This window comes from Plecotus auritus, assembly GCF_963455305.1.
Source record: "Plecotus auritus genome assembly, chromosome: 6".
In the NCBI taxonomy this organism is placed as follows: Eukaryota; Metazoa; Chordata; class Mammalia; order Chiroptera; family Vespertilionidae; genus Plecotus; species Plecotus auritus.
The window spans coordinates 162,487,685-162,512,883 of NC_137773.1; the positions used below are offsets into that span (position 1 = coordinate 162,487,685).

General features: G+C 36.7%; 1 protein-coding gene across 3 annotated transcripts in view; it reads left to right on the forward strand.

The window, feature by feature from the left end:
- ZCWPW2 (zinc finger CW-type and PWWP domain containing 2) overlaps positions 1 to 24,851 on the forward strand; it is a 78,353-nt gene extending 53,502 nt beyond the window's left edge. For all 3 annotated transcript variants that reach the window (XM_080675990.1, XM_080675991.1, XM_080675992.1), the window contains 4 exons: positions 11,439 to 11,497; positions 12,806 to 12,873; positions 20,316 to 20,440; positions 24,251 to 24,851. In XM_080675990.1, the coding sequence (XP_080532116.1) occupies positions 11,439 to 11,497; positions 12,806 to 12,873; positions 20,316 to 20,440; positions 24,251 to 24,412 (414 nt within the window). In that variant the 3' untranslated portion in view covers positions 24,413 to 24,851. The remainder of the gene's footprint in view (positions 1 to 11,438; positions 11,498 to 12,805; positions 12,874 to 20,315; positions 20,441 to 24,250) is intronic.
- Positions 24,852 to 25,199: the final 348 nt, after the last annotated feature.

Here is a 25,199-nt window from a genome sequence, read left to right on the forward strand (position 1 = left end):
TCTCACCCAGAACTGGAGTTCAGAGCAGTCGGGTGCTTGTATCTCCCTCCTGATTGAAAAAGACAACAGCGTACTCAGTTGCCAGCCCTTTCCACACGCGCGCCTCCGTACCTCTGCATTTCACTTCTGCACCTCTGCACCTCCTCCGAGTCTCAGTGTGCTTTTCTCTTTCCTTCTAGTTGTATAATTTCCACTTAGCCAGCCTTCCCATGGTTCTGGATGATACCCGTTTTGTTTTTTAGTTGTAGTTTTGAGGTGGTTGTGCGAGGCAGCAAGTTCAGGTGTTTACCTATGCCACCATCTTTGTTTGTCCTGCTATATTGCTTTATCTTTACCAATGATTCTCAATGATGGTGGTACTGTGCTTAGTAAACTGTTATTCAAAGTGTGGTCAAGAGACCATAGCTGTTCTGTGCACTATTTACTTTTGGTTTGTAATGAGATAAGACCAAAAAAATGAGAGTAAGAATTTATAAATTTGTATAATAATTTGAAAGTAATTTTTGTCTGTTGAATGTAATAATAAAATGGAACTTGTGTTTTGTATTTACTTTTTTTTTTTTTTTCTAGTGGCTTTTTCCCCCATGGTGATTTAAAAAAAGTTTGTGAGGTATAGATCTTGAACAGATTGGATGGAAAACTGCTCCTTTTCCATAGATAGTTTGAAAGACATTGTTCTATGGCAGCCGTGGGCAAACTACTGCCTGCGGGCTGGATCCGGCCCGTTTGGCTGTTCTATCCGGCCCGTGGAGCCGAAAGAGTGGAGGGTTCTCTTGCTCTCCCCTCTGCTCCTTTACTTTGAATTTATATTAGTTCACACAAACACTCCATCCATGCTTTTGTTCCGGCCCTCCGGTCCAGTTTAAGAACCCATTGTGGCCCTCGAGTCAAAAAGTTTGCCCACCCCTGTTCTATGGGCTCTTTTAGGAATTTGTGGAAAAGTATGTATTGTGATATAGTAATTTGGGTGAATACAAGGCATTTTTAGGGCAAATCTTAAGGACACTGAATATCTTGCAATGAATGGAACAAACTGTACAACAAGAACTGCCCAACAGTTGGCATGACTTTTGAATACACCGCTGGACGACTCAACAAACTTAGGTATACCTGTGTAGTGACATAATACAAAATAATATGGTAACATGTTAGACAAGAAGGCAAGGGATTTATAAGGCTTATTATGAAGAGAGAAGTTGAAATGGAATAAACATACTGTTCTTGAGATCATTGACTACTTTACTTATTCTCTACTCAACATATTGTAACATTTCAACTATATATTTAGCCATAAAGGGTAGAAATGCAGTTACTCAGAGCTCTGTCTGCAAGCCTCTGCTCATCTCATAGTCCCCATCCTTCAGCTCTTCATCCATGTGGCTACTGTTAAGATAGATGTGAGTTGTGTAGGTGCACCCACCTGACCACATCTCTGCTCAATAGCAGCAGTCTGAATGAAAGAGAATAAGTCACACTTAATTGTTTTTTATTTTTTTAAAAAAGGGGAAGATCTAGATTGCTCTAAGTCCCTTCCTGCTCTAATATTCCATGAACTCTAAAATATTTATAACAGCTCAATAAGTAATTTCAGAATGTCAAAAGGCTGATGTAGACCAGAGTAAATATCTGAGTCAATTAGCCTAGAAATAAAAATAATTTTAAATGAATAATAGCAGTGGTATGCCAGGAGTAGCTGATGGGGTTGCCTACCATAGATTATGGAAAGAGTGTGTGTGTGTGTTTGTGTTTAGGAAACAGAAAATTATGGTGGAAAGAATACAGATTTATGAATGAGCCAAATCTGCCTTTAAGAGCTAATTCTGCTACTTAGTTGTGTGATGTTAGGCAAGTTAACACTTCTGCACCTCATTGAATTAATCTCTGCATTGGGAACAATAATAATCACCTTGTATGATTGCTATAAAGGTTAATATGAAAAGCAATTATAATAGCATATAGTTAATATATTTTAGTAGGTGCTTGTATAATAAATGCTAGCACTTTTCTCCCTAATTTCTCCTTAAAAAGAGATAGGAAGTGAGGACTTAAGGACATTTAAAAATCTCAGACTTGTAATAGCATCATAGTTCTATTAGATAGTTAAGATTATATAGAAGTCTTTTTTTTTTTTAAGAAGTCCCACATTTTAATCATGATTCATTTTTTCAAAGTAATGTTATAATATTATATTTGGAGGATAGAATTTTAAAAATCATCTAAGTCATCATTTAATTAAACCAAGTTTTATTAATTTAATGCATTTATTTATAGTTATTTCTTTATAACATGTGTAATATAACATGTATAAGTACATATACTTTCTTAACATAAATGGAATGAATTCAAACTTTACTGTTTCCCTTAATAATATTTTATTGACATCTCAAATCAAATCTGCCAAATCTTAAGTGGTTGCAGAGCATTTTATTTTATGGAAATGTATTAATTTATTGAACAATCTCCTAGACATTTAGGTTGCTTTGATTTGCAAAATTACAAATAAAAAAGCAACAACATTATTGTACACAATCTCTGTAGATGTTTACAGGAAAGATTGCTAGAAGTAGGGTTCTAGTAATAAGCACATTTTAAATTTTGCAAATTTGCCTAACATCCTTTACCAAAAATCCCTCCAATATTATTGTACCAGTTACAGTCCCATCATTAGTTTAAGGGAATGAGTGGCTTAGCTTGCCAATTCCAGCTATATTACAGTCAGTCTTTTTTTTTTCTTTAAAAATTAATACTTTGTCAATATGTTACAAACATTTTTTCAGTTTTTCTTTTAAAATTTATGTAATTCTTTAGCTATACTTATATACTAAAACTTTTCTCTTGGGGCTTTAGAGCTTTTGTGATATGTTTTAAAAGATTGCTCTTTCATTAAAACAAAATATATTACAATTCACTTAACCTTTCTCCTATTGCTACTGGTAACAATTCGATGAAAAAACTAGAGCAAAATGAATAAAGAGACAAGTTAGGTAATAGAGCCAGAATTCTCTCTATTCATTTTGCTTCAGTTTTTTTTTTCAGTGTAGAATATTACATATTTCTAATTAAGGCTACCACAATAATGTGTTACTAATGGCAAAAGAATCTCTTTTTCATTCTGTTTGATAATTTTTTGGCTTATATATAAAAATTATGTGCGTATGTATGGGCATTTTCCCCCCTAACACTTTACTTTTATTAACTTACTAGAGGCCCAATGCATGAAGATTCATGCAAGAATGGGCCTTCCTTCCCCTGGCTGCCAGCACCGCTTTCGCTCCAGCCCAGAGCCACCTTTCTGCCTTGGCTCAGGCCTGGAGCCGGCTTTCCACCTTCCCACGCTGCCCAGAGTGGCTGGGGCAGTGCGGAACACCTGCATCATCACCATGGCGATGATGTAAGCATCCTACCCCCAGTGGCTCGGCGCCTGCATATGCAAATTAACCTGCCATCTTTGTTGGGTCAATTTGCATACTCACTCCTGATTGGCTGGTGTGTGTCGCGAAGGTATGGTCAATTTGCATCTTTTTCTTTTATTAGTGTAGATTCACTTTGAAAGGCAAAATTAATGACCACTCTTTTGATTTATATGTTTGTGTATGAGGAATTTAGGCTATATTTTTTCCAATGAAAAAATATTTTTCCTGAAATTATTGCAAAAATTCTTCATAATAAGCAGGACATTTTCATTAGCCCAATGGAAGGATAAATTGCTTACATTTTATGACTAGATGTCTGGATATTTGTGTTAATTAATAAGCTTGCTTACTAATATGGAATTCATATACTGCAATTCACTTGATTCACTTAGCTTTATATTCATCTTTCCACAAAGATAAATATTATAATAGATCCCTCCTGCTGGCTTCTAGCCCCAGGCAGAGAGAAATATCAGAAAGAATAGTAAGCAGAGGAAACCCTTGGAAAGAGTCTCAGTCAGACTTCAAACTCATTTAGTTTCCTTGTACTTTGTGAGCATTATTCACTTTTCCTTGGACCACTGTTCTCCAAATTTGTATCATTCAGGTATTCCATCACCATTTTGCCATATTTGCCATAGTGATCTTTCATTCGACTTATCTTTTCCTTAGTTTAATTTTTTATTGAGGTCAAAGTTAAACACGTGAAATGCACAGATGTTAAGCATAGAGTTTGATGATTTTTTTTTTCTATGCTATGCACTTAGGTAACTGCCATTCCCAATCAAAATAAAGAGCATTGTTATCACCCCCTAAATTAATGTAAATTTTAAAATATAAATGTCTTTTGATGTGCATTTTCAAATAGTTATAAATATGTGCACATTAATATAGAACATTGTCCATTTATTACTTTAAATCAATTAGTGGAAACCTTAAAATAGAAAGTTCTTTTCATATTAATTTCAGAGGAAAACTGTACTACCAGAAAGCACTGTAATGAAATAGTCTTCCAGGAGAATAATTTTTAACAAAATACTCTTTAGTAACTTAATAACTAAACAACCTTGATTTGGTTGCAAAATTTACCTATATCTATCTTAAATTACAATCTATAGGAATTCTACAGGATAACTGTTAGTAGTAAAATATTAAAATTAGGCTAAATGGATTAATCTCTGATATCCTTTTATAATATACCATTTCTGAGAGCAAGCAAAGATCTTTTGATTCAAAGTAACTGTTTTCTGGTGTGGATGATTGTATTTGATCTTTAAACAAAAGAAAAGTCTACTTTGGGACTTGTTTAGCCCTTGTTTGATTTGACTTCCCGTTAGTGGATTGGACTTCAGCCAGATTGACCTTCTTGTTCTCCTAAAATGGGCAGGGCATTGGGAGGAGCTGGGGATAGAGGAGAAATGTGCATCAGAGTGAGTGCAGCAGAGGTGCAGTCTCCTTTGGTTTTCATCCCTGGAGATAAAACAGCAGTGTCCTAGTGTGGGAGCATGCTATTCTCCAAGTCCACAGGGCTTGTGGTGGGAGATGCGTTGCCTAGGAGTAGTGATAGAAGCAGTTTTTCCATCCACATGGCTGCTGGGCAGACTGTTTTTGTGGGGTTGCAGCCCTAAGGGGTGCTGTAGAAAGTGGACGTGAACAAGGAAGGGATGTTAGTGCTGTCTTCCTAAATCAGTGATTTGTCTCAGTGCAGAGATTTATCAGAGAAAATTCATTTTAGATATGCTGATCTGGTGCTTAGTAAATGGAAATTCATGTTTGTCAGCAATTTTTTCTTTTGTCTTTTAAGAATTATTTTCATCCTAATTACTAAAAAACAAATACATACCATTTTGAATGTCACCATTTATAATAATAGAATATTGTATTAATTTTGTTTCTCGATACATAATACTTATTTTAAAACCCACTTGGAATTCAAGTTTACAAAATTCCAAGTGGTTGTCACAGATTCCAGAAATTCAAAACTTTTCAACTATAACTTTCCACATTTTATATTCTGTATTTTAACTTTGAGCCCGAAGGCAATAAAGAGAATGCTACCAAATATGATCACTTTTTTGTTAAGAAACAAAAACTTCTTCAACTCCAGGCCCAATTATCACATAAAAGAAATGTCTAGGTGTTACCCTTTGTTATTTGGGACTAAAGGCTCTTCAATTTATTTTGCTGATTATATTCATTACAAGCATAATACTTTCTCTCTGATCCAGTGACACATAAGTCATGTCTCCAACATCAAGCTATACACAAAATGAATCTGTGTTTCTTTTAAAGGTTAGAATAGTTCTCATTCACCATCTTCCTCATTTATTACATTAAAACTAAAAACAATATTACTCATCAATAGAGTGGTTATTAATATATCATACCATTGGAATTTTAATAATGAATTTTTATTTTATAAATTATAGCTGTTGCATTAGATATTAAATGATCTTTCTAAACTTAATAGGAATTACTACTGTTTTCCTATTTGCAAAGGGAAAGTGTAAAAATGCAGTGTTAGTGAAAATTAGTAGAATTTCCTTTTAACTTACGATAACTCACCTATAACTTCAAATTTATAAACATTTGCTTTCTGCCCACCAGTCTTCCAACTTTTCATGTATATTAGAGAAGGTAAACCTATTTACTTTCTTTGAAGAACTACAAATTATTACTTTTTAATGCTTTAAAATTATAATGACTTTGAGGTGCTATTTTTCTTTTTGCTTATGTATTTCGTATTTCCACTTTGTTTCAAAAATTATTTGCTATACCGTGAAATATGTATATTAGGTACATACCTTACAGCTATACTCCTATACATATTGGGGGACATGGTTATCCAGATTATACAAAGAGAGGTATAGATTAACCTGGGTTTAAGACTGTCCTCCATTTCAACCTCTGGAATCATCAGAAACTTGATGTAAAGACTTGGATGCAGACAACATTTTTTTAAAGAATAATCTTTCTTTTAAAATGTTGCTATTGTGTAGATACAGTCTGTCTATTTCTCTGTAGGAGAGAGATAATCTTTTACACATTGCTGGCAATAAATGCTGAGAACACTTGACAGTAATTCATGGGTTAAAGAATCAGACTGGTGATCCTTACTAGTTGATGGAGCACAAAATGGTAAAACAGATAACGAAGCTCTCAATATTCATTCTTTTGTCCAGAAAATATGTGTAATATAGGTACTATAACCATTGTTCTATGTGCTTCAGATTTTTAAAATTCAATTGAAATGGGTATATTCTAGAAAGCCTTCCTTAGAAACATTATCTTCTTCTAGCATTCATCTTACTAAAATATCCAGTGACTTTAGATAAAAACTATACACAAATAGGAATTATTTTCAATAGACTTGGATTTTTAGAGCATCTCTAATTAGAGGTCAAATAATCTAATTCAATTCAATCAGGTAAACAACTGTGACATAAGTTCTGCTTTTCATGGGCATCCTTCCTCCCAGGACACCCTGTTTTGATTAACCCTTAGTATCCTTAAGCACTTTATAGATGTGAGTGAAATTTGAGCAGTTTAAAAACAAACAAAAACCTCCTGAATTTCTATGTTCTCTCCCTGGTATGGAAATTAAGACCAAGGCTTTAAAAATTATCAAGTGAAGTACATAATCAGAGCTTCTTGAAGTGTCCTGTTCCTTCTACTGTCACCCAGGATTGGGAGGTGTTTAATAGAAGGTCTTTTATGCCTTCTGTTTAAGGTGGTCTTGTGGCCAACTTCTATTTTTAGGAAAGATACTTTCTGTGTCTCAGCTCACAGCTTGAATACACACTTCAGTGTTTTCTCTGGTAAGCCCCTCAAAGCAGAGAAATTCACAGCACTTTAGTGTGAACTTACACATGGCTGAAGAAATAGGGCAGGGGACAGCAGGATATCTATAAGTCATCTTGCCAGGGACTATCTGTAATATTGTTCAAATCTCACAGGAATACTGAACTCTTCTAAAGATTGTCTAGACTGGAGCATATGGTAACTGATGGACATTTATGCAGATTTGTATTCTCTCTGTTGAAATCATGTTGAAAATACGGCTAGAAAATGCTCATTTTGACCTTCCCCTTTTTCAAAGAAGTGTTAAGAACAATCATTATCTAGGCCTGAAGACTTTATCGTTGTACTCTCCAGATATTCAGTGTAAGTAATAACCATCATTTACAATGCTCCATGAAACTAGTTTTCATCCTTATGTCAAGCTTATTTTCCCAGCCGATTTTCCAGTTAAATGAGAGCATTGGCTGTTCTTTTGTATAATAACTTTTGACAAAGAGTTTGTGTACATTATTCAAGGCACAGATACACTTTTAGAAATTCTATAAAAGTAGGCAGGTCTGTAGTGATTATTTGACTGACAATTACTCTCAAAAGAAGGTTACGAAATATATTTGTCTTCTATGAGCATAAAATGCTGAATCAGAATTTTATACCCTCAGATTTAACACAACTAACAAACTTCTTGTTTAAAAATAAAAAATATTTTCATTTTGATGAATAGTGACTTAAGGAAATAGGCAATGTCAAGTCAGTTTATGCAGATTACATAAACCTGATATAAACACAATTATATATATACTAGAGGCCTGGTGCACGAAAATTCATGCACGGGGAGGGGAGTCCCTCACCCCAGCATGCCCCTCCTCATAGTCCAGGAGCCCTCAGGGGATGTCTTGCTGATGGCTTAGGCCCGCTCCCCTCTGCGGGAGGCGACCGGCCAATCAGGTATATAGATACTTTCTGGAGGCAGCACAGACTCCTTCCTTATTTCTTTCCTCTGTGGTTGGAGAACAGGGGACTAAAAGGAGACAGAACTGTGGCCGGGCCTGGGGCTTTTGTAGGCAGCGGAAAGAGGACATTTCCTTTGATTGTCCTCCCTTTCTTCGGGCCCCTCCCTCCGTTTTTTCCTTTTCATGGTGGACACTCGGGCCTTGGACCGACCAGAGCCCAGCGACGGTGGTGTTCAGCCCCCTCACTTCTCAGCTGAACGTACAGCTGCCTCGCATTCCAAGTGCGGCTGTTTTCAAGCGACTAAAGCACTGGGAATCCACAGCTCCCGGCCTCTCCCCTCTCGGTTTCCTTCTTGGGTCTGTTGCAAAGTTCACCGAGATACAGAAGCAACTCTACGCTGGGGGGGACGCACGCAGGCAGTGCCACGTCCCAGGTCAGGGACACAGGCAAACAGTGTCACGTCCCTGGCCAGCGATGCGGGCAGGCAGCTTCACCTCAGCACTGGGTGGGACGTTAGTGCTGGGCAGGCCTGGGCGTGCCTCCACTGGGGGCGGAAGTCCCCGTCCCCCCCCCCCCCTCCTGTGCATGTCCAACCCGTTGATTGGTCATGACTTGGATATCATAATAGACAAATTAGCATATTACCTCTTTATTATATAGGATATCTATATCTATATCTATCTATCTATCTATCTATCTATCTATCTATCTATCTATCTATCTATCTATATGTATTTCCAGTCCTGGAAAAAATTTGAATTACTCCTTGAGATTGAAGATGACTAAAAGAAGAACAATTACTTAGTTTTCAGCCTCATGAGTGTTTCATACAAACTTCCCTTGAATGATTATTAAGTTATTTAAGTTGTTTAATAATACTTTGAGGAATTACTAAATTCAGTCTTCATTTCATAGTTAATGCTTTTGAATGTGTAATGTGAATATCACTCTGCTAACTGCTAAACATATAGTAAATTTTTAAAAAATTATTCTTTGTAGTTTAGATGCTTGATTCAAAATTAGTAAAATCAAGATCAGTAAAACTGAAAGAATTCGACAAAGCAGGCTAAGAAATTCTCACTTTAGTAAGTTGAAATGAAAAGACAAAAGGAGCTAACAAATATATTGAGTTGCACTGAGCTGTCTTAGAAGCTGAGGATACATGGAATGAATTTGATAAATGCCTAAGTCACCAACAATGGCAGTACAGAATGGACAATAACATCAACTCCATTTTTTCTTTATGCTGATATGCCTTTATCCTATCTTTCTCCCAACAATTATTAATTTATTCCACATGCACTTCATGTGCACCTACAGTATGCAAGGTGCGACATGGAGACAACGTGCATTACCCAGAGAGAAGGTAAGTCTTGTATACAAATAATTAAAATGTGAGAGCATATCCTGACATAGATCATAACTTTTATCACAGGAAGGTCCATGGGAGAATGTGAGTTCTTCTATATCTATGATTTGATTACAAATTTATTCAGCTATATTTTGGGTTTTGATTTCTTATTTCCTTTCTTATTTTATTGCATTTTAGTCCATGAATATGGTCTGTGAGATAGAAATTATTTTAATATTTTTGAGACTTCCTTTGTGACTCAGTAGGTGGTCAAATTTGCAAATGTCTTAGGCTTGAAAACAATATGTATTCTGTAATTACTCAGTGCCAGGTTTGATATGTGTTTATTAGATTAAATTTATTATTTGTTTTGTTGAATTCTCCTATTTCTTCATAATTTGTGTTTGCTTTATAATTTTTATGAGAAGTAAATTAAAATATTTTAACTGGATTCATCAGTTTCTACTTTAGTTTTGCTTTGTATATTTTAAGGATAAGATTTTAGGTACATACAGGTTCAGGACTATTATACTTTCTGGGTGGATTTTTTTTAGCATTGAGTAATAACCCTTTTATCCCTGATTATGGTTCTTGACTTAACATTTGCTTTTTTTCTAACAGCAATATTGCTACATTGGGTTCCTTTTGTTAATAGTTATTGATATAGTATATTCTATCTCCTTTCAATTTTTCTGTCACTACTTTTTTTATAATTATACCTTTGTTGAGATATAATTTATTCACTCTTACAATTCATTGAATTTTAGTATAGATACAGTTTGGCAACCAATACCACTAGCTAATTTTAGAACATGTTTTCATTACCCCAGAAGGAAACCACATACTCATTACCAGTCACTCCCATTTCTCTCCTCTCCAGAGTCCCTGGCAACTACTAATCTACTTCTGTCTTTATGGATATGCCTTTTCTGGATGTGTCAGATAAATGTAATCAGACATGTGGCCTTTTGTTTCTGACATTTCTGACTTTTCACTTAGCATAATGTTTTCAAGATTCATCCATATTGTAGTATGTGTCTTTCCTTCTTATTTTAAAAGACTGAATAATATTCCGTTGTATGGCTATACAACATATTATCTATCTACTGATGGACATTTGGGCTGTTTCTATTTTCTGGCTATTATCAATAATGATGTTATGAATGTTCATGTACAATTTCTGTGTGGACATATGTTTTTATTTCTCTTGGGTGTATACCTCGCAGTGGAATTGCTAGATCATAGGGTAGCATTACATTTAGCATTTGAAGAACTGTCAAACTGTGTTCCAAAGTGGCTCCACCATTTCACATTCTCAGCAATGTATGAAGGTTCTAATTTCCCCACATTCTTCATTGTATCTTTGCTGAATCTTTAAAACCCCAGTCCCAAGTTCTTTGTGCCCTATCCTGGTGCAAATTCCTTGTGGCCTTTACCATGCTAGTTCCCACCTATATGGTGTTGCATTCCTCATGTTTCTGGCACATACATACTTCTTTTCCTTTCTTTAATGGTCATATATGAATTAAGACTTAAAAAGTTGTTTTACTTAGTATTTTTATGTGGATGTGAAGGTGATGAACCTGGATGCAGGGGATAGTATTCATCTGAATCAGCCTACCGTTCCTGGAAGTTGAGCAGATCAGTGCAATTGCAGGGACTGTGAAGTGGTTGACTTAGAGTTGATCTAGGGCAGTGGTCGGCAAACTGTCGCTTGCGAGCCACGTGCGGCTCGCGAGCTGTGGTTTGCCACTCTGTTGACTAATGAGTTTGCCGACCACTGACCTAGGGTGTTGTTCAGAGCTATGGTCCAGAGTTTTTCTTCTGGGCTAAATTACTGGGCCCATATAGGATCCACTATTTACTGAGCTCATCCAGTCCCATATGAATTACCTCATCTTTTTTGTTGTTGTTATTTACAGTTGCCAGTTTCCAGAAATAATACTGAAATGAAAAAGCCCAAATTCAGAAAAAGGAAGAGGTATGTTTTTTTTTTTAATTAAAAAGTATTATAATAAAATTGAAATATATATTAGGTTTACTTATTATATGGCATTTCCCCCTGGCTCTTGATTCTCTTTCTCTAGGGAGACACTTGGGTTTAAAATTTTCTAAAAGAATTAATAAAATGGTAAGTAGTAGTTTTAGAAGTATGGAGAAAGTTTGGTGTTTATACAAATATGTTGAACCAGGACTTTCAAAGATTAATATCATGTGAGCAACTAGATGAGAAGCAGGTTTTCAGTTTAAAATAGGTATTGGAAACCAGAAGCAGGTCTTTATAATGAACTAATAAGCACTGATGACAAATTTTAGTGTTTATCATTGAACCAGCCATTGTTTGTTTGTTTATTTTTAATGAATGGTAATCAGTACTGTGTTAAAGAGAGTCCTACTCAAAGACTAATTCTGATAGTCCTTTTTCAGAAAATGAATAAAGTTTTAAAAATGACTTTAGCTGCCTTATCTCATTTATATTTCCCAGTAACCCCATCAAAATAGGTAGGGGGAGTATCACAGTCATCTCCATTTAAAAGGTGAAGAACTTGTGGCTTAGAGAAGCTAAATGGCTTTCTCAAGATCTTACGGTTAGAGAAAATGTGTTTGGACAAATGTTTTCTGACTCTTAATCAGCAACACCATGTAGTGGAATAGCATGGATTTTGCAGTCAGACAGAATTTAGTGCGTCATGCTCAACCACTTACCTGTGATGTCAAGTTGCTCAACTTCTCAGAGCCTCGGTTTCTTTACACAATGGGAGTGACAATTACTTAGTAGGTTTCTGGGGGAAGGATTACATGAAAAAGCCTATGTAAGGTGCTTGGTAGATTATTAGTGCTTTTCACCTAGAGAGAGCCCAAATCAATACTATTCCCCTTTGGTTTTTCACTGTATCATACTGTCTTATAGTATAAAACAATGAAGAAAGAGTACTTTAAGGTAAATATATACTCACTAGAGGCCCAGAGCACGAATTTGTGCATGGGTGGGGTCCCTCGGCCTGGCTGGTGATCAGGGCCAATCGGGGCTGGCCAGCTGGGGCGGGGAGGGACTGCAGGAGGTTGGCTGGTCGCAGGAGGTTGGCTGACCTCCAGGTGGCAGCTCCTGCCTTGAGCATCTGCCCCCTGGTGGTCAGTGCACATCATAGCTACTGCTCTTCGTCCAGTCGTAATGGTCGCGTAGGCTTTTATATATATAGATAATTTATTATTACCAATGCATATCCATGAATGATTTAAATATACATGACTGATTATTTGAAACTAACTATGTCACATTTTTTCCTAGGAAAGCTATTTTAAAACGCTGTTTTGAAAATGTTTGTTCAGATGATGCTTTATCAAAGGAAAATATGGGTATGTGAAGGCCCGTCCTGCTTTTAGCTATTTTACTTCTATTTAATTCTACCAAATATAGTTGTAGTCCTTTGAAGAAAAATAATGTACATATATACATATCTGAGAAACATTAGTGGGTTATTTTGGGTATTAATTTACATTCTAGGGCTTTTCAATTGTCTTTACATTTCTGTTCCTTTGAATTAAATGTTCTCTGTTTTTTGCATGTACCATCTTCTTCTGGAATCTCTGCAAGCCCTCCTTTTTGGACCATCTTTCCTATTAGTCTCCTGCTCCAGATTTGCTGTTCCTTTATGAAGTTATTCTCTACCAATTGTCACCCCCCCACACACACCTTTGAGATCAGGAGGAGAGCTAATTATGTGCAGCTTCTTTACCTCTCCAACTATCAGTTTCTTCATCTGTAATCAAGAGATGTAGTGAAAGCTGCCTTATCCAACATGGAGAGGACTGTTTCTGGAAATAAATTTTTTAAAAATAAAGTACCAGCAGTTGTGGGAAGAAATATCAGCAACAATACATTTCAATCCAGACCTCTCCATTCCAAATGGAGTGGAGTGCCAAAGGGAGAGAAGGAAGAAAAGTGGCAGCCTGGGGCTCCCAGCTGAATAGCCGCTGGTATTAGAACACAGTAGGTGAATGTGGAATGCAGGGAGAAGGTTTTAATTTCAAAAGTGCTTTACCCTTTGTACATTTTTGTGTCTTGAAAAGCAGGCAAATACTTATTTGCAAGATGGAACTTAGTCAGCCTTACAGAGGTTTCAAAGCACAGTAAACCCCCAGAAGTTATTCATGCCGTCCTCCCTTTCACTTGTAGCCACCCCCAGATCCTATGGCACTGTGTTTCAATTAGCTAAATAGTCACTTATTTATAGTCTCATTGAAAGAAAGAAAAAACAGTCAGAGAAAGGTTGGGATAGTTATCATTACTTTTAATCCTTTATTCTTCTCCTAAACAACTACAAAATTCTATTGTTTCTATCTCTTCTTATTTGGCTGCTTCTTTCCTTTTAATTAAGGTGCTCTTTTGGGCTATTTTGTCCCTTTGCCTCACAAGATCAGCTCAAATATTCCTGTAGCCTATCCCTGACTGAGTTCCCACTAGGAAGCCCTGGCACTGCAGCTGAGGGCTCCATCGCTGGGATCCTTCTACCCTCCAACTTGCAAGGGGTACTGCATAAGAAACCCAGTGCAATCGGGAGCCCATTGACAGGAAGCAACTCTTCTGTGTAAACGAGTGAATTCATCTCAGGAGTTATCCATGGGAAGCCTTTTTAGGAGTCTCACATTCTGTGTGGCTTTAAAAGTCTCAATGTTAATGGTTAAAATAGCCCAATCTGTGTTTTACTCCTCCATCTCATTTGAACATCTGAAGAGCAGAAACATCTAGCCTACAGTTTTCTTTGCAAGAGCTGTCTGCATATTGAGAGAGTAGTTATTTAACAGTAGTCTAACCCCCTTCAGATATTTTACCTGCTGCCTATATTTCTATGGATCCCTAAATGCAATCCTCCAATATCTCACATTTATTCTTAAGGCAAAATCAACCCTAGATCAAGTAACATAGGAAAATTATACCATCTTCTTCTGGAATCTCTGCAAGCCCTACTTTTTGGACTAGCTTTCCTATTGGTCTTCTGTTCCAGATTTGCTGTTCCTTTATGAAGTTACTAGAGGCCCAGTGCATGAATTTGTGCATGGGTGGGGTCTGGCCAGCCCGGCCCCAATTGGGGCCGGGCCTGTCAGGAGGAGGAGATGGTGGGAGGTTGGCTGGCAGGCTCCCCCACTACCCCTCCGACCAGGGCCCGATAAGGCCCAATCAGGGCCAGGCCAGCTGGGGCTGCATGAGATTGGCCGGCAGCGGCCCCAACCCCCCATTGGGCGGGTTCGCTAGCCACAGTGGGCGTCATAGCAACCGGTTGTTCTGGTCCTTACGGCGTTCCCGTCACTGGCTTTTTATATATATATATAGATTCTCTACCAATTGTCACCCTCACACACACCCTAGAGCAGTGGTCGGCAAACCGTGGCTCGCGAGCCACAGTTTACCACTCTGTTGACTAATGAGTTTGCCAACCACTGGACTAGACTAAATGTTACCGTGTAGTTGGAAGCTGTGAGGATTAGGCAATTGTGGCATATTGTGTGCAAAGAGGTAAAAGGTAGTATATGACAGTGGTCGGCAAACTCATTAGTCAACAGAGCGGCAAACCATGGCTCGCGAGCCCCATGTAGCACGCAAGCCGCGGTTTGCCAACCACTGCCCTAGAGACCAAGGGGAAAACTAATTAAGTGCAGCTACTTTACCTCTCCAGCTATCAGTTTCTTCATCTGTAATCAAGAGATGCAGTGAAAGCCGGCTTATCCAACATGGAGAGGACTGTTTCTGGAAATAAATTAATTCTTGTGAAGCAAAAGGACAGAATAGTCAAGAAAATGTGGAGGAATCATTAAATAATTTAAACTGTATACCCACCACTATGTAAAGATTTATTCTAAGATATAACTATTTGTGGAACATGTCTGTATTTTTTTGAAAATTGATACCAGGAATATCATGTATTATAGAGTGGTGGGGCAAAAAGTAGGTTTGCAGTTGAGAGTATGTGAAACAGAGTTTATTCTTGTATTATTATTTATTAATTATTGTATATTTTCCATATGAGCAACTATATACCTATTTTTGCCCTACTCTATATTTGTATTATCCCTATTATTCATTTCCCCCAGTGTTTAGGGATAAGAAAATGCATCCATGATGATGAAATATAAATAGCAATAATAATAGCAATGAAAACCAATGCTTACAACAATTTCTATATATCCTCACTTTTTAAGTATTTTATGTATTAGTTTAACCCTTATAAGATCTGTATGAGGTTGATAAAGTAGATATTATATCTCCCATTTTATTAATGAGAAAACTGAGGCACTTAAGAGGTTATATGACTTTTCTAAGGTCACATTTTAAAATTAATCAAAGTGTGCAGCTATTTCTTTGATTGCTTTAAGTACCAGGAATTTTAAAGCTATTTTTTTTAAATGTACACCACTGGTACAACTACTGGTCTAAGCATTTTAAAATGTAATTATTGCCATTAGTATCCCCTTTAATGAATTGATTTTTATTTCTTTTAATCTTTGAGTTTTTATCATTTTTCAAATTATATCACTATTTTCTGTTGGTAAATAGCTCATTTCTTTTGGGTGAATAGACAGTCTATAAAAGTTTGATTAAAAAAGATATTGACATATTAATAATTACCCAGGGCAAACTAATAATCTATTAGCATTCATTATTAAATTAGCAAATGATGTATTCATAATCGACTTGGGACATGTAAGCATGGAAGGGAATGGTTAATATAGAAAAGGCCTGCATTGTGGGGTGAGTCCTATCAAGAGAATGAAGAGCTTGGAGCTTGGGTCTGGGAGGTAGAAGGGGTGACAAGGAGAGAGGTGATATCTTACTACTCAAGACAAATCTTACCTCTTGGTAAGATGTGATTGGTCTTCATGCCCCTTGTACAAAGCCTTGTGCTTCCAATTTCTATTTGTGTCCTCAGGAATGATGCTGTCTTCTCCATTACATTTCACCCTGTATTTTACTCATCTCTATATTCATTGTAAGCAGACAAAGGAGTGTTTGTGGTTACTCAAAATCCAAACAAAACCAACTTTTCTATAAGAATGCCTTCTAAACGTCCTTATTGAAACGTCCCTGCAAATTTATTTAATATGATATTTTTTAGTGCCAGCTTTGGGATGACCCAACCAAGTAGCCTCTTTATATAGGAAGGAAACAGCTTCTTTAAACATTTAATAGAGAAGTAGAGTTGAAAGAAAACTCCATAAATATGCATTTGAAAGCTTTTAAAATAGTGACTGATTTATTGAGACAAACAGCATTTCTTATTGGGAATGGAAAAACAATTTGATTTATTTTACAAAACTTCATTTTTAAAAGCCAGATATGGACTTCAGCATGAGATTTCTTTTTCACTTTCTCTAAGTGATGGAGCAGCTGTAATGCTATCACTTTACTCTGAACAACAAATTCAAAGAAGTCAGGGAAACTACAGGATAATCAGTATTGATAGAAGATGATTGGTCACACAATCAGCAAAGGCATTCATTCGGTCTCTATCTTTGGAAGCTATCATTGACCAATTTTGATAACCTAGTTTGTAGATTACAGTAACTGCTCTTTCTTGAGAATTATTTTTGAACTCTATCAGTTCACAAAATAGGAATACCTATTTAGAAAAGCAAAGCTCCCATGCCTCTGGAAACAGGATTTGACATCCGTCAAGTTGGTATTATGAACCCTGGTTGATTTATGAAGTCATCCATTACTTTATCTACCCTTGTTCAAAAAGCAGTGTACATATTTTTCCAGATCACTTGAAAACAGAGAGCCTACAATGCCATTCAGCACTGATGTTCATTATCATAAATTGATTGTATTTTAGCATAGCTTTAGAAATATAAAGATGTTTTTGTGCCATTTTTCCTTTACAGCATAGCTCAAAATCCATCTTCTCAACCATGCATTAAATGTCAGTGTCAATAGCCATAGACTCAGAATGTAAAGCAGGAAAACACAACACCTGTGAGTAGGACTGGAGAATCAGTGTAAAGTAACCACAAGTAGTGGTCTGTTAAGGAACAGGTTAGTAAGTGAAAAGTTTGTCATATATAGAGGTCAATTTCATTAACAAAATTGCTTCCACAAAAATGTACATTCTAGAAAATTCTGGACATAGGGTTGCTTTCATATTTTTAGATAAACTTTCCAGGTGATTCTTATGCCCACCAAACTTTGAATACCATCGTTCTAGAATGTAATAGTTCAGACTTCATGTTCTTAGGCTTTAGCAGTTACCATAGAACAGTGGTCGGCAAACTGCGGCTTGGCAAACTGTGGTTTGCCGCTCTGTTGACTAATGAGTTTGCCGACCACTGGGTAGGGGCTTAATCACAAGGAACAACAACAGCCTGTAATTATTGGAATCAAGAGTCTAGGTCAGTGGTCAGCAAACTCATTAGTCAACAGAGCGGCAAACCGCGGCTTGCGAGCCACATGTGGCTCGCGAGCCACAGTTTGCCGACCACTGCCCTAGAACACAGATCTATGTGGATGAAACTAACATATCAATTACAGTTTTTGCTTGTTTTATTTTTGAACATAGGAACTGGTCCTAAAGTGTGGAATGGCTTATCAGAATGCTGTTTTCAAGCTGTTTTGAGAAAACCTAAGATTGGCTGTGAAGATATGAGGGCCAGGAAGTCTTATTGGTCTAGCCAGGGGTGGGCAAACTTTTTGACTCGAGGGCCACAATGGGTTCTTAAACTGGACCGGAGGGCCGGAACAAAAGCATGGATGGAGTGTTTGTGTGAACTAATATAAATTCAAAGTAAAGGAGCGGAGGGGAGAGCAAGAGAACCGGATAGAACAGCCGGATCCGGCCCGCGGGCCGTAGTTTGCCCACGGCTGGTCTAGACTACCTATTCTCTTGAGTCCCTGGCCCTTAGTAGGCACAGAATAAATATTTGTTGATTTAATATAAAGAAAATTGGGGAAAGCAATAAATATTGACAGAAAATTTTCTTTTGTAGACAAAATTATAATGTGCCTTGGCTGGTGTAGCTCAGTTGGTTGAGCATCATCCCATGCAATGAAAGGTAGCCTGTTCGATTCCTGGTCAGGGTATGTGCCCAGGTTGTGGGCTCAATCCCTGGTAAGGGGGCATGGAGAAGGCAGCTGATCGATGTTTTCTTTCACATTGATGTTTCTCTCTCTCTCTCTCCTGTTCCTCCTCTCTAAAAAATAAAATAAAATAATTAAAAATTGGAATGTGAAAAATGTAAACTAAAAATTGTTTTTTCAGTACTCTAGGGACAACCAGGGAAGGATAGATATTATCTACTTAATAATCTCCCATGACCTTATTTAACACCATTATTTAATAAACAATGTTTTAGCAGAATTTTAAAATTCTTTCTTACAAATAATACGTAAGAGAAAATTATCAACAAAATGATAATAAAGTATGGCTTCTTTTCACATTATAATTTTTGTTTTTTACCTTACAACATGCTTAGTTTATAAGTCCGTGTGTGTGTGCGCGCGCGCATGTGTGGCCATAATCTCATGTGGATATATATCTCACTTTTCCTAAACAGTATTAATAAGAAAAAATTTAAATGCATTCAACAGTTACATTAAAATTAATGCTGTGGCTGAGAACACCTTGCTTCTGTATTCAATGATAATATTTTAGCTCTAAAGTGTGTATCTTGCTAGGTCTGTTTTCATGTTCCATGAACTTTCAGCTGTTCTATGTAGTGTGATTTGTGGTGATCTGCCAATGAACGGTGGATAATAGGAGGTGGTATGTCAGATTTTTGTAACCAGAGTGGAAGGTGATGGGATGTATATTCATGGCCTTTCTCTTTGAGTCATGTTGCCTTTGGAAGGACTTCTCAGGTGCTCCATCTGTCCCTTGTTCAGGACAGCAGGCTCCACATGGCCTCCTTTCCTTGATCATTACCTCAACAAGACTTTATAGCAAATGAAAATGCTTTTTTTAATTTAAATCAGAAATTCAGTTGCGTATTGTTAATCAGTAGTTGAGTCTATAGAGTTATAATAGGTGTTTATTTCTTTTGGGGGTATTGTTTTATCTCAGCAAGTTCAGTGAATTATCAGATTTTTTTTTTTTTGCCAATTTAATATATTCCTGTCACAGTAGCACACACAAAAGAAACTTTCAAGTGTGTTTTTAAAAAATATCAGATTAGGCAATTAAGATGTGTTGATATTTGGATTAGGAATAGACTAGCCTGTGTCTAGCCTAGCCACTTAATCATATGGCTCCCTTTTAAAGAGTAATTTTAATAGTTTATTGCAGAGATTGGTAAACTGTGGCCCTCAGTCCTACCGTTGGTTGCCTGTTTTTGTAAATAAAATTTTATTGGAACATAGCCCCTCTCATTTGTGTACATGTCTACGGTTTGCACTACAACAGCAGAATTGAGTAGTTGTGACAGAGACCATCTGGCCCACAAAGCCTGAAATATACTCTCTGGCCTTTCACAGGAAAAGTTTGCTGACCCCTGGTCTATTAATAACATAATTTAGTTTAGTGTCCTTGGCTCCTGATTTTGAAAAAGCACACATTTTAGTGAGCTTTTGTTGTTTTGGGGTACTTAACACATAGCAAAAATGTCATCTACATTTTTCAAGGAATAATTGTAAAATATTCACCTTGAAATCTATAATAATTTTGTATCAAGTAGCGGGCATATGTGAAATTTATACAAAATATTATTTCTTATCTTGTAACATTTGGAAGATTTCCTCTTTTGTGGTGGCTAAGATTATGAATTAGATTGAATTAAGATGTAGCATTTTTTACTATATTATGTTTCTTTAGTTGTCTCTGAGACAGAAGTTTTACTAAAAGAACTGGAGCAAATGCTACAGCAAGCTCTAGAACCCACAGCAACACCTGATGAGCCCGAAGAGGAACGTGGAGAGGAAATAAATACAGGAGAAAAGGTAATATTGATAGTTATAAGTAACAACTTCAAATTCTTTACATGGCAGAGATTGTTCCTGGGTGGACATTTTAAGTATATGGAAAACCTTTTTCAATTCTCAAATTTGAGCCCTTGATTATCATGAGCTGAATGATAAACTAGTAGCCTGTTGAGAAATCAAAATAGATCTATCAGTCTTTGAAAAAATACCTGAGTTTCAGCAGAGGTGCTCTTTTTGTTTCAGATCTTTGAGGTTGGAATTGAAGAGAGATGGAAGGGGCTTGATGTAGTGAAGGCAATGCCACTAAAGAGGCCTCCTCCGCACTGCCAGTCTCCACAGTCAGGAGGGGCGCTGGGGTGAGGGCAGCTGGGGAAATCTGCCCTATTTCATGCATAGGGATAGCTTCTATAGGGACAGGCTCCATTATTAAAATACTAGATAGAATCTTTTATTGTAATACGTTTCACCATTCATATCTAGACTTGTCCTTTTTTTCCTTTTGGCCAACATGTTGGGCTGAGAAAGGCCACATGTCCTTAACTTTATTTAATACTTATATATGACAACAGAAATTTAAATTGGTTGAGAAACTGCTCAGCACATGAGCTCCATGTATCTTTTCCTGGTTTGTCTTAACTTAACTCCCAGGTCATTAATACAGAGCAGCGATGTGGTAGGTGTGAAAAAAATAAGTCATAAGGCAACCACTTCCACAGACAGCGTAGGTATTCCCTGAGTGGTTAGGAAGGAGAATGACAGCGAGGAGTCAGGTATCCTTATGGCGTTATTCATTCTCTCATTCAATCATTTAGATAGGTAGTGGGTCTGGAGTTCAGAGCACAGTGGTTAGGAGCACTGACTGTGTCACAGCCCTGGTCCTGCCACTGACAACTTGTGTAATTTGGCAAAGTTGCTCATCACTTGCCTCAGACGATTGTTTGGAGGGTTAAATAAGACAAACTGGGAAAAGTGCTCTGCGTAGTGACACCTAAGGTTAGTTGTTACTACAGGTGAGAAATGCCAATGGCGGTCACTAGAGAGAAGGAGTGCCAAGATGTCTTTATCTCTTTCCCCACATTCTCACTTTGAATAACTACTCCTCATGCCCCCCAAAATGAAAATATTGTGTACACACTTTGGAAGACTGCCCAATTGCATGATTTTATTCAGAACTTCAACAAGAACAAAGAAGATTCTTACAACACCTCCTTTATTGACTTTGAAATCAAGAGAATGTACAGAATTTACAATTAAGGAGATCAGTGTGTTAAAAGAAAATATGTAAAATTAATGTTAAAAACTCTTACTGAGTTGAAAAACATGATGGTTTTCTTAATCAGTTGAAAATGCTATTTTTCCATTTAGAGTTCCTTTTTTTCAAAAATCTCGTTTTCTGTATCTCACCTTTTATAGAACAAGATCTATAGATTGGTGATGTATCTTATATTTAACTAGAGACCTGATGCACGAAAATTCGTGCAAGAGTAGGTCTTCCTTCCCCCGGCTGCCGGCACCGGCTTCCCTCCAGCATCCAGGACCCAGTCTAGCTTCCCTCGGGCTGCCCGCAGGTACCAGGGACCAGGCTGGCTTCCCTCCAGCCCCAGCTTCATCGGGAAGGATGTCTGGTCTAATTAGCATGTTACCCTTTTATTATAGATTACTGTACATTTTTCTTTTCTAGCAAATGTGTGTTTTGTTTGAGCACCATATGGTTCTGTACAATGTGTTTTCAGTCTTTGCAGTTCGTCCTTTCAAAAATACAGCCAGGTTGATTTTTATAGAGATGTCCTGGAGCTTTTACAGTCACAGAACTGGCTTCTGTTTTGCCATTATAACTAGTAACTTGATAAAACAGAAAATTACTTCTGATTTTTATTTCTTCAGGTAAAACACATAGTTTTAATACATCACCAGGCAAGAGCTTGCTTTTTTAGATTCTTGTAATATTATATGCTTTCAAAAGGCATTTAGGAATTGTAAAAATTAACCATTTTAACTCGCTGGCAGGCAGGGGAAGGCCTCCTGCCGACTGGTTTATAAGCCACTCTCCACACTGAGCTTTGTATGTCTGGCATTCACACCAGGCTCAGGATATTTAGGGCCTTGTTCACTTTTAAGCAAGGAGAATAGCAGTGAAACCAATGATCAAAGCCGGAGTAATTTCCACTTTAAACGCAAAGAAGTGACCACCTCAGGGTTTTTTTTTCTTCCTCCCTCCCTCCCTCCCTCCCTCCCTTCCTCCCTTCCTTCCTTCCTTTCTTTCTTTCTTTCCCACTTGAAATGGGAGCTGCATTTTGTTTTTAGGAAAAAGTGGTCTCTTATAAGCTAATCCACCAAAAAGAACCACCTGATAACTTTAAAGTTCTGAGCATGTTCATACTCTGAGCAAATATTGTCTGAGCTATTTTTAAAGTTGTAAATTTGATGATGTTTTCATCATTCACTTCACATATGAGTTTTCAAGTTGATTTCTCGCAAGCGTCTATACTAATGGATGAGATACTACATGAAAACAGCATACATATGGAAAATCAGAATTTATTTCTATTTGTCATTGAAATACTTTGAGATTATTTTCCTCAGTGGAGTCACCTTCCTAATTACGTTCTTCTTTAGCTGATATTAAAACGGGTTGACATGTCCTAACTTGGCAAGCAGTGGGCGAGGATTCATTTCAGATTTTTATAAAATCCACCTGAATAATTTACAAATTAGATAATCCATTTACAAAGAAAACCATTTACTTAATAATTATTTATATTATAGTAACTTTTGATATATGAAAATATTTACTTACATTTTTTCCTTAAATTTCCTGGGAAGTTAACTCGAATGAACCTTGAAGTTATAAATCTCCTATGTGTGGCTATGTTTGCATTGTTTTTACCAGTGTCCTGTCTAAACAAGCTTAAGAAAACTATCACTGTTTGTGAGGAATGCAGATTCTTGTGAGAGATGACCACAGCAAATGTAAATAAAATAGCTTTAAGTTGTACTTCCTATAATAGTAGTTTTAAACGTAAACAAATATAGAAAACTCACAGAATTAAAATGATCAATTTTTTTCAAAATTAAAACTAAAAGTGTAGTATTGGGGAATAGGCAAGACCTAAGTTTTATATTAACACTAGAGGCCCGGTGCACGAGGGGTGTCCCTCAGCTTGGCCTGCACCCTCTCCAATCTGGGTGGGACCCCTCGGGGGATGTCCGTCTGCCGGTTTAGGGGCATTAACTACAGCCATTAGGAAAATCACACAGAATGTCCTTGACATACAAACAGTATGGTTTTATGAGTTGTTTTAATAATAATGGCCATTCCTTTAAATAATATCTGCTTACATACAATATAGCTGGTACTATGTGAATTCAGAATGTTAATATCACAAAATCATAGAAGGTTATAATGGAAATAACCTTGAATTGTCTAGTCCAAACTTTTATAAATATTGGGATTCCCTTTTCAAAGATTTTGAATGCTTTTTGTCCTAAGAAACTTAACCAACTTTTGAGGCAACCAATTTTCTGTGAAAGGACTGGGGGATTCTGGCCGGGCTGAGGGGACTGGGCACCGCCATCTTGTGACTATGGGCACCACCATATTTGTGATGGTGTAATGGTCAATTTGCATATTCCCTCTTTATTAGATAGGATTTACTATACATTATACTATACATAGGGATCATTTTTTGACCACCACCATAACAGAAAACTTTGTGTAACTGCTGTGGTTCAAGACTTATCAATTACTTTATGTTTTGTTCAAATAACTGAACCTAGTCTTCAGATACAGTGAGGTAGTACTGATGAATTGTGTGGTTATTTTTACAGTTGCCTCAGTGGGGCCCTGACGCTTCTGCAAGCAGTCCATATGAAAACCACTGTGAAGAGGACTATGTTATAATTGACGGGATAAAATTAAAAGCTGGGGAATGTATTGAAAATATAACTAACAAGTTTAAAGAAATCGATGCTTTGATATCTGAATTATAGGGCATTATCAATATTTTCAAAAGGTAATTATAAAAACAAAGTCAAAAACTTAAAATGTTTAGTGAAATAGGTATGTATTATACCAAAGTTGATATTTGTAATAACTTTCTACTTTATATTTTGAGGCTATACATTGTTTTGAGATCCAATCAAATGATATTAAAGTTAGTGTTACAATTTTAGAATTTAAGAAACCCTAATGTTTGTAGTTTGTTTTTCTTGTTTGCCCTAAGTTTAAAATGGGTTGTGAAACTTACTGCACAAATACATGCTTTACAGTGGTTATTTAAGCCCTTTATTCAAATGTGGATGTTAAGGTGGCTGACAAGTCTATTATATTTCTTACAGATAATTCAAATCTAATATGTTTAGAGAATGTATATTTATAGTAGAATTAAGCTACTACAAAATGAAATAAAATGTAAAAATTGTTATATAATAGAGTTGGAGCTTTTCTTAAAAAGCAAAAATTTTAATTGCCTTATTATATTGGAAATAATTATTTCAACCACAGTGCTCAAATTTGGCTAATACTCTGTTGGGGACCTTTGGAAGATCAGAATCCGGGACCCTTTACCACTGAATCAGTAAATCTGAAAATGAGGATGGTCAAATGTAGTTAAAAATCTAGAAAGATAAGTTAAACATATTCATTATAAAACAAATCTAAACCATGTAGAAAAGTGCAAAGCACATCCTGCAATACCACTCTCAACATCTCCCCTGAAACCCATTCCTTAGGGATTGCCCTAGTGGGCGTTGATCTCGAGTTTTGTACACATCATGG